This window comes from Callionymus lyra, chromosome 7 (assembly GCF_982586985.1).
Source record: "Callionymus lyra chromosome 7, fCalLyr1.hap1.1, whole genome shotgun sequence".
In the NCBI taxonomy this organism is placed as follows: domain Eukaryota; kingdom Metazoa; phylum Chordata; class Actinopteri; order Syngnathiformes; family Callionymidae; genus Callionymus; species Callionymus lyra.
Genome location: NC_141824.1, coordinates 1486052 through 1496051, shown reverse-complemented (window position 1 = coordinate 1496051; position 10000 = coordinate 1486052). Strand labels below are relative to the sequence as shown.

Genomic DNA, 10000 nt, shown 5'->3' with positions numbered 1-10000 from the left:
GACCCAGACCTCTCGTCCTCCACTGAACATGCTGCAGGAGTGTTTTGGTCACTCAAACACTGACGTCACTCACACACTGACGTCACTCACACACTGACGTCACTGAACCTCTTTGAGAAACTGACAACATTTTATTTTTCATCTCAAACATTAGATTCATTTTTTAAGATTTAATTATAATATCGATCTTAAGTAATTGACGAGAAAAACTAAAGATAATAAATAGATGTTGAAATAATGAAATAAATAGATTTAATTTACATTTAAATAAACATTAACATAAAGTCTTGTTTCAACATTTGATCAAACGAGACACAACTGAACATAAAAGTAACAACGTTGTGTAACAATGTTCACACAAAACACGAGGTCGCAGTGCCTTGCTCATGGACACGTCATCGACAGGATCTGTTCCTTCCGACCTCTGACCTCTGACCTCTGAACCACCGGACCTGATCATGTGACTCCTGAGCGTCACTCGATTGCTCTTCCTTCACGTCGTCGAGTCTCAATAAAACAAACAAACTTTCATCTTCAGGCTGCTGTGGAGGAAACACGAGTCTCGGTGTGAGCAGTTTTCTGCATGTGTTCAGCAGGTCGACCCTGTAACGACCTCCGTCGATACCTAGAAGTAGAGAAACGCTGAGTAATGTTTAGAGTCCAGACCCAGCATGACCAGAACCTTTATCAACCCGTCCATGTGGTCGTCATGACGACGAGGAGAGCATGCAGCATGGCGCCCCCTGTAGACGTCTTTAGAAACGACAAGAGCGCGATCCTTCCTCACCACGAACAGCAGTATTATGGGATGTAACCCAGAGGAGCCGAGATGTCACGTGACTCGTTGACCTTCATCTCGTTTGTTCAGGAAAACAAGCCATTGAAGACGTTTCTCTTCTTCTTCGGTGCAAACATCTCAGAGTTCATCGTCACGACCTTCAAGAAAACATGTTTAAAACTTTTGATGTTTAGACTTTTAGTGTTTTGTCATCAAAACAAGTAAAAATCTGCCTCTTGATAACTTCAGATACATTATAAGCGTTGAATAAAAGACCCAAATATTTGTAATTACTATGTTTGAAGACATCGTAAAAATAAGTATAAATAAATCCAAATATTATACGATTTAAATGAGTTTCATTTGCAAGAAAACATTTTTAAACGACTGTGAATGTTATTGTAATTCAAAGTCAAAGTTTAACTCCAAGCTCGCGAGACACAAAATAATACGTTTGATTCAACGTTTGATTAAAAAGTGACTTTTAACACAAAGAGTCACTTTATCTTCAGAAGTTTCTTTTATCAACTTTTCTATGTGAACGAGTGAAGAAGAAATGTTTGTGTGGAGGTCCATCATAACGAGTGCCTTGACCTGGACCTCGAGGAACCTTCAGGGACCTTCACCTGAAGACCAGGAGCAGAGACTCCGAAGAGTTCTTCTGACACGAGTGTCAACATCTCCTGTACAAACATGAAGGCGTAGAAATAAATGCTTTGCCAACGACTCACGTGTCGACTCTTCTGAACGTCCACTTGAACACCAGCAGGTGGCGCTCTCTGTGGTTAATATTATAGAACATTTGACGAGGAAACTGTCATGAAGCCTCATCCATCACTGATCAACATGTTCAGTTCTTTTCCATCGTGTTTAGATTTTCATCGTCATGTTCAGAAGAAAACAGAATCTTCGAGATCGAAGGATCGAAGTCGAGCTGAAGGTTCGTTTGAAGATTCTTCAAGAAGTGAGTCGAGAGAGATTCTGGTGTTTTATTGTAACAAAAGAAGGACGAGAAAAGACCTGGAGAAGAACTCTCCAGACATTGGATCATGAATTTCATGAATTTGAGACGCGGGTCACGTGACCCCACATCCCTGCACCTCCTTCTTCACTTGGACCCGGTGGACAGCAGAGCGATGAGTCCTGAGGAGGCGCTGATGGACAGGATGTAGTTTCTGCAGGAGGACAAGCTAAGGAGAACGAGGGATGATTGACAGCTCAAGGACAGACCAGGACCAAAGGATACACGGTGGGGTTGAAGTTCTTGAGCAGGAAGAACGAGGCCACGATGACGAGCACCAGGAACAGAGTGTTGTTGTAGAAGATGGAGAAGGTCGTGGCCTCGTAGTCGGCGACTTCGTTCTTCTTCCACAGGATCCTGAGGAACAACAGTGTTGCCATGACGACAGGACTCACTCGCATCACTAACATTTGTGTGAGCAGAACTAGTCACAGTTTTACAAGATGAAAATATCAACACAATCATTTTTATTCTATTCACAATAAAGTCAACAGTACTTTGTACGAATTCTTTTATTTTTTCTGATCACATTTATTCGTATCTTTGTACCTCTATGGTTTATATTTAAATCTATTTTTCATCAAATGATTCAATAACTTGATCTTTTTTAAATCTACAATTAACACGTTTGTTCATGTTTGTGTTGCAATTAAACTTCCGGCCTCTAGATGGCAGCAGTCGTTACGTCCTCCACAGCTTAAGTAAGAATGGTGACTGAGGACGAGAGGATACAGTGAGTCCAGCAGCTTTTAAAGCTGATGTTTGGACATATTTTGGTTTGAAAACAAATGAAAGTAGTTACGACTTCGTCAAGAGTCATGTGGTCTGTAAATACTACAACACCAGAGTCAAGTACTGGACAATACTACAGATATATACTTGTTACTACACTATCACAACACCAGAGTCAAGTACTGGACAATACTACACATATATACTTGTTACTACACTATCACAACACCAGAGTCAAGTACTGGACAATACTACACATATATACTTGTTACTACACTATCACAACACCAGAGTCGAGTACTGGACAATACTACACATATATACTTGTTACTACACTATCACAACACCAGAGTCAAGTACTGGACAATACTACACATATATACTTGTTACTACACTATCACAACACCAGAGTCAAGTACTGGACAATACTACACATATATACTTGTTACTACACTATCACAACACCAGAGTCAAGTACTGGACAATACTACACATATATACTTGTTACTACACTATCACAACACCAGAGTCAAGTACTGATAATACTACACATATATACTTGTTACTACACTATCACAACACCAGAGTCAAGTACTGGACAATACTACACATATATACTTGTTACTACACTATCACAACACCAGAGTCAAGTACTGGACAATACTACACATATATACTTGTTACTACACTATCACAACACCAGAGTCAAGTACTGGACAATACTACACATATATACTTGTTACTACACTATCACAACACCAGAGTCAAGTACTGGACAATACTACACATATATACTTGTTACTACACTATCACAACACCAGAGTCAAGTACTGGACAATACTACACATGTACTTGTTACTACAGTAACTACAATCCAAACTAGGATCATTTCACTTCATCGATGACTAGAAAACTAACCTCTCATCTTTCTCCTTCCTGGACATCTTGCGGTTGTCGGCCTCAGACAACTTCCTGGTCACTTCCTTAGAAACAGCGTCCTCGCGTTTCTGTGCGACTCTGAACAAAGAGTTTAGAAAACATTCAGTCAGTGAGTATTTCCAAGGATCTATAAAAGATCAATTGAAGCGATCACTGGATCGACACACTGATCAATAAAGAACATTCTACACCAAAGAGAGAAACTTACTTGTGTTTGAGGACAAACTTGACGTTCTTGTAGGCGAAGGCCACCAGGTACGTGCTGACCAGAGTCATCACCGCGTACAGAACTGCAGACTGGACCAGGTCCATGTGCCAGATCCTCCAGAACAGCCCTGAAGACAAGGATTCACCGTCAGCAGCTGCTTCAGTGGCAGGTATTAAATATTTAACATAGTTTACAAGTTTGTTACTCACAGATTTAGATGATTTATCAACAGTTACTCACAGATTTAGTTGATTTATCAACAGTTACTCACAGATTTAGTTGATTTATCAACAGTTACTCACAGATTTAGATGATTTATCAACAGTTACTCGCAGATTTAGATGATTTATCAACAGTTACTCACAGATTTAGATGATTTATCAACAGTTACTCACAGATTTAGATGATTTATCAACAGTTACTCACAGATTTAGATGATTTATCAACAGTATTTCGATGATTTATCAACAGTTACTCACAGATTTAGATGATTTATCAACAGTATTTAGATGATTTATCAACAGTTACTCACAGATTTAGATGATTTATCAACAGTTACTCACAGATTTAGATCATTTATCAACAGTTACTCACAGATTTAGATCATTTATCAACAGTTACTCACAGATTTAGATCATTTATCAACAGTTACTCACAGATTTAGATCATTTATCAACAGTTACTCACAGATTTAGATCATTTATCAACAGTTACTCACAGATAGGGATGGCGGAAACGATCAGAGCGTTCCCGTAGAACAAAGCTGTGGATTTGGCGGACAGGTTCCTGCTGAAGTCCTGCAGGAGAAGATCCTCCTCGGACTGTTGTTTGCTGGTTCCTTTGGGCGCCATGAGTGCGTCTGGACTGGGATCTGAAGCGAGAAGGACTGACACGTCGAGAGAAGGACCAGAGAGACGCGTCAGCACAAGACCGGAAGAAGACCGGAGGGGCGCGACTTCTTCGGCGAGGTGGTGAACAAGATAACACAGCTCTACACCGCCCCCCAGAGGAAGAGCGTGATACTGCTCGTATCATTTATTTTATGCTTTATTTTTTTAATGTACATGGTATATTTTATTGTTGGTATTTGTCCTTAATATTATTTTTTATATATAAAATAATATATATGTATAATAGTACACTATATAATTTTTAATTTTTGCAAAAATATTTTATGTTGCATGTTTTTTCTATTAATTTTCTGCAGTATTGAAAACGTACGGAGGCCCTGAAGGGACGCGGAAGAGAAAAAACGAGCTCGAGAAGTTTAAAAACAAAAGAAAATAATAAACATTTGTTTTAATTTTCTGCAGAAACAAACAGACAAACCGCGCGAGAGACGGAAGTGACGACACAAACAGGAAACTAGAGTTTGAAAATGAAACGATTTGAAAAATAAACTCTGTCGGTTAAATAAAAAACTAAAGTTATTAGTTAACATATCAAACTTAACTTAATTCAAACAATTACTTCGTTAATATAATAGTTTTACTTCAGGAACAACTGAATCAGCAGAAGTAAATCATTTATCTGTTTAGTTCTAATAATATTGTTTAATGTCGATTCATGATCTCTGTTCACAGAACCGGATCCAAAAATGAATGTTTGTTTATTCAGTTTCGCCCAAGGATGGGAACTGAATTTCCTGTCAATCCAAAATAAACACAAGTTTTCAGAGCAACGATATTTGATCTCTTTAAAAACAGACGTTAAACATCAGAGACAAACGTAAATTATAGAATTAAAGTGACAATAAAGGTGTTAATAATTGTCATCTCTACGTATTTTCTTTTTAAACATTGTGTTTATTGTTTATATTTCACATCGTACAACAGACGGTTACATTAAATTAAATTACATTTTTTAAACATCTTTATCTTGTGAGTATATTTTTATTTTGGACGTATGAACGTTTATGGTCTTCATCCACTAGAGGGCGCGCTCTGCTCACAGTGACCTGCTGCGTCACAGCTGATCAGCAACAGAACTGGGGTCATGACCTCTGGTCCAGAGAAAACACATGAAGTTCTGCATGTTCTTGGAAAGATGTTTGTTTTGAACGTTTCTTCTCTTCTTCACGCTTCAGTCATCGATTTATCATCTGACGTTCAAATACCATCTTTTCAGCTGCAATCTTTCCGGCACAGCAGGGGCTCCTCCCACTGTGACCCTGCTGTGACCCCTGCTGCGCCCCCCAATGTGCTCCCTGAACACCTTCATACTCCTGTGTTTCAGGATGAAGGAAGTAGAAGAAGAAGAGAAGCTGCCAACACAACCGTGATGTTTGTCTAGTGCTGTGTCTCAAACATACTTCTCTTAGTATACTAGAAGTTAGTATCATCAGGATAGTGTACGTACTAACTAGTAACTAATCCTCCACAGATAGTATGTCTCAAACATACTTCTCTTAGTATACTAGAAGTTAGTATCATCAGGATAGTGTACGTACTAACTAGTAACTAATCCTCCACAGATAGTATGTCTCAAACATACTTCTCTTAGTATACTAGAAGTTAGTATCCTCAGGATAGTGTACGTACTAACTAGTAACTAATCCTCCACAGATAGTATGTCTCAAACATACTTCTCTTAGTATACTAGAAGTTAGTATCATCAGGATAGTGTACGTACTAACTAGTAACTAATCCTCCACAGATAGTATGTCTCAAACATACTTCTCTTAGTATACTAGAAGTTAGTATCCTCAGGATAGTGTACGTACTAACTAGTAACTAATCCTCCACAGATAGTATGTCTCAAACATACTTCTCTTAGTATACTAGAAGTTAGTATCATCAGGATAGTGTACGTACTAACTAGTAACTAATCCTCCACAGATAGTATGTCTCAAACATACTTCTCTTAGTATACTAGAAGTTAGTATCATCAGGATAGTGTACGTACTAACTAGTAACTAATCCTCCACAGATAGTATGTCTCAAACATACTTCTCTTAGTATACTAGAAGTTAGTATCATCAGGATAGTGTACGTACTAACTAGTAACTAATCCTCTACAGATAGTATGTCTCAAACATACTTCTCTTAGTATACTAGAAGTTAGTATCATCAGGATAGTGTACGTACTAACTAGTAACTAATCCTCCACAGATAGTATGTCTCAAACATACTTCTCTTAGTATACTAGAAGTTAGTATCATCAGGATAGTGTACGTACTAACTAGTAACTAATCCTCCACAGATAGTATGTCTCAAACATACTTCTCTTAGTATACTAGAAGTTAGTATCATCAGGATAGTGTACGTACTAACTAGTAACTAATCCTCCACAGATAGTATGTCTCAAACATACTTCTCTTAGTATACTAGAAGTTAGTATCATCAGGATAGTGTACGTACTAACTAGTAACTAATCCTCCACAGATAGTATGTCTCAAACATACTTCTCTTAGTATACTAGAAGTTAGTATCATCAGGATAGTGTACGTACTAACTAGTAACTAATCCTCCACAGATAGTATGTCTCAAACATACTTCTCTTAGTATACTAGAAGTTAGTATCATCAGGATAGTGTACGTACTAACTAGTAACTAATCCTCCACAGATAGTATGTCTCAAACATACTTCTCTTAGTATACTAGAAGTTAGTATCATCAGGATAGTGTACGTACTAACTAGTAACTAATCCTCCACAGATAGTATGTCTCAAACATACTTCTCTTAGTATACTAGAAGTTAGTATCATCAGGATAGTGTACGTACTAACTAGTAACTAATCCTCCACAGATAGTATGTCTCAAACATACTTCTCTTAGTATACTAGAAGTTAGTATCATCAGGATAGTGTACGTACTAACTAGTAACTAATCCTCCACAGATAGTATGTCTCAAATCACATACTTCTCTTAGTATACTAGAAGTTAGTATCATCAGGATAGTGTACGTACTAACTAGTAACTAATCCTCCACAGATAGTATGTCTCAAACATACTTCTCTTAGTATACTAGAAGTTAGTATCATCAGGATAGTGTCATACTAACTAGTAACTAATCCTCCACATAGTATGTCTCAAACATACTTCTCTTAGTATACTAGAAGTTAGTATCATCAGGATAGTGTACGTACTAACTAGTAACTAATCCTCCACAGATAGTATGTCTCAAACATACTTCTCTTAGTATACTAGAAGTTAGTATCATCAGGATAGTGTACGTACTAACTAGTAACTAATCCTACACAGATAGTATGTCTCAAACATACTTCTCTTAGTATACTAGAAGTTAGTATCATCAGGATAGTGTACGTACTAACTAGTAACTAATCCTCCACAGATAGTATGTCTCAAACATACTTCTCTTAGTATACTAGAAGTTAGTATCCTCAGGATAGTGTACGTACTAACTAGTAACTAATCCTCCACAGATAGTATGTCTCAAACATACTTCTCTTAGTATACTAGAAGTTAGTATCATCAGGATAGTGTACGTACTAACTAGTAACTAATCCTCCACAGATAGTATGTCTCAAACATACTTCTCTTAGTATACTAGAAGTTAGTATCATCAGGATAGTGTACGTACTAACTAGTAACTAATCCTCTACAGATAGTATGTCTCAAACATACTTCTCTTAGTATACTAGAAGTTAGTATCATCAGGATAGTGTACGTACTAACTAGTAACTAATCCTCCACAGATAGTATGTCTCAAACATACTTCTCTTAGTATACTAGAAGTTAGTATCATCAGGATAGTGTACGTACTAACTAGTAACTAATCCTCCACAGATAGTATGTCTCAAACATACTTCTCTTAGTATACTAGAAGTTAGTATCATCAGGATAGTGTACGTACTAACTAGTAACTAATCCTCCACAGATAGTATGTCTCAAACATACTTCTCTTAGTATACTAGAAGTTAGTATCATCAGGATAGTGTACGTACTAACTAGTAACTAATCCTCCACAGATAGTATGTCTCAAACATACTTCTCTTAGTATACTAGAAGTTAGTATCATCAGGATAGTGTACGTACTAACTAGTAACTAATCCTCCACAGATAGTATGTCTCAAACATACTTCTCTTAGTATACTAGAAGTTAGTATCATCAGGATAGTGTACGTACTAACTAGTAACTAATCCTCCACAGATAGTATGTCTCAAACATACTTCTCTTAGTATACTAGAAGTTAGTATCATCAGGATAGTGTACGTACTAACTAGTAACTAATCCTCCACAGATAGTATGTCTCAAACATACTTCTCTTAGTATACTAGAAGTTAGTATCATCAGGATAGTGTACGTACTAACTAGTAACTAATTCTCCACAGATAGTATGTCTCAAACATACTTCTCTTAGTATACTAGAAGTTAGTATCATCAGGATAGTGTACGTACTAACTAGTAACTAATCCTCCACAGATAGTATGTCTCAAACATACTTCTCTTAGTATACTAGAAGTTAGTATCATCAGGATAGTGTACGTACTAACTAGTAACTAATCCTCCACAGATAGTATGTCTCAAACATACTTCTCTTAGTATACTAGAAGTTAGTATCATCAGGATAGTGTACGTACTAACTTTTAGTACACAAGTATGTGATTTCAGACACAGCACTGATGTTTGTCTATGTCTATGACTGTGGACGATGGACTCACTGCTGCCATCTAGAGGAGGTTTATGACGCCACAGACCCAGATCACAAACAGACGATGAATCGATGCTAACATGAGTTTTTCAAACAAACAACATCATCACAGTTAATTATTACAAACTAAAGAATAGAAAAATAAAAAGGTAAATGAAAAACAAAAACTCTATAGGCCAGCTGTGATCTGACATCTGTGGATGAGGTTTCATGATGCGTCATTTTCAACGGCCACTAGAGGTCGCTCTCTGTTCAATCATTTCTGCATCAATGACTCAACACGTTCAAACCGAGAGCGCCACCTACTGTCCTCTGATGGTCGACACGGTCAACAACACCAGTGTATTGATGAAGACCTGGAGCTTCTCTGGACTGAAGAGATCGTGAAACTGATGATATAATAATAATATATTCAGAAGATCTTGACGACTCAAACAAACTTCGACGGATGTTAATGTTGCAGACGTCGGTCCAGCTGCGCTTCTTCGAGGGTTTCAACGTTTGAACCGTTATCTTGGTTCAAAGTTCTGTTGCCATGACAACCGAAGAAATCCCCAGGTTATTGACGTAAAGTCCCGCAGGTGTGATCTCTGTGTCATCATGAAGCGATGATGGTTCTGATGTTTGCAGGTCGAGATGTTTGTCTCCTGACCTTATCGACCTTCATGACCTCTGAGAGAAGGTCGTGTTACTACGTCGGTTTCATCT

At 37.6% G+C, this 10000-nt stretch overlaps 2 protein-coding genes across 4 annotated transcripts in view; one reads left to right on the top strand and one right to left on the bottom strand.

The window, feature by feature from the left end:
- kcnab1a (potassium voltage-gated channel subfamily A regulatory beta subunit 1a) overlaps window positions 1–1646 on the top strand; it is an 84726-nt gene extending 83080 nt beyond the window's left edge. For all 3 annotated transcript variants that reach the window (XM_087794856.1, XM_087794858.1, XM_087794857.1), the window contains exon 14: window positions 1–1646. This exon is cut by the window's left edge and continues 115 nt beyond it. The gene's annotated coding sequence lies outside the window, so the exon portion shown is untranslated.
- Window positions 1647–1753: 107 nt separating this feature from the next.
- ssr3 (signal sequence receptor, gamma) lies at window positions 1754–4608 on the bottom strand. Its single transcript, XM_087794859.1, has 5 exons — window positions 4397–4608; window positions 3679–3805; window positions 3450–3548; window positions 2025–2156; window positions 1754–1953 (listed from the first exon to the last, which is right to left on the bottom strand). The coding sequence occupies exons 1-5, from the start codon at window positions 4527–4529 to the stop codon at window positions 1887–1889; spliced, it is 558 nt and encodes a 185-aa protein (XP_087650985.1). The 5' UTR covers window positions 4530–4608; the 3' UTR covers window positions 1754–1886.
- Window positions 4609–10000: the final 5392 nt, after the last annotated feature.

Coding starts and splice junctions, on each gene's coding strand:
- ssr3 (XM_087794859.1), bottom strand. CDS start 4,529: ATGGCGCCCAAAGGAACCAGCAAACAACAGTCCGAGGAGGATCTTCTC. Junction 3,806..4,396: donor CGTTTCCGCCATCCCTATCT/GTGAGTAACTGT, acceptor CCTTGTCTTCAG/GGCTGTTCTGGAGGATCTGG. Junction 3,549..3,678: donor AAGTTTGTCCTCAAACACAA/GTAAGTTTCTCT, acceptor CTCTTTGTTCAG/AGTCGCACAGAAACGCGAGG.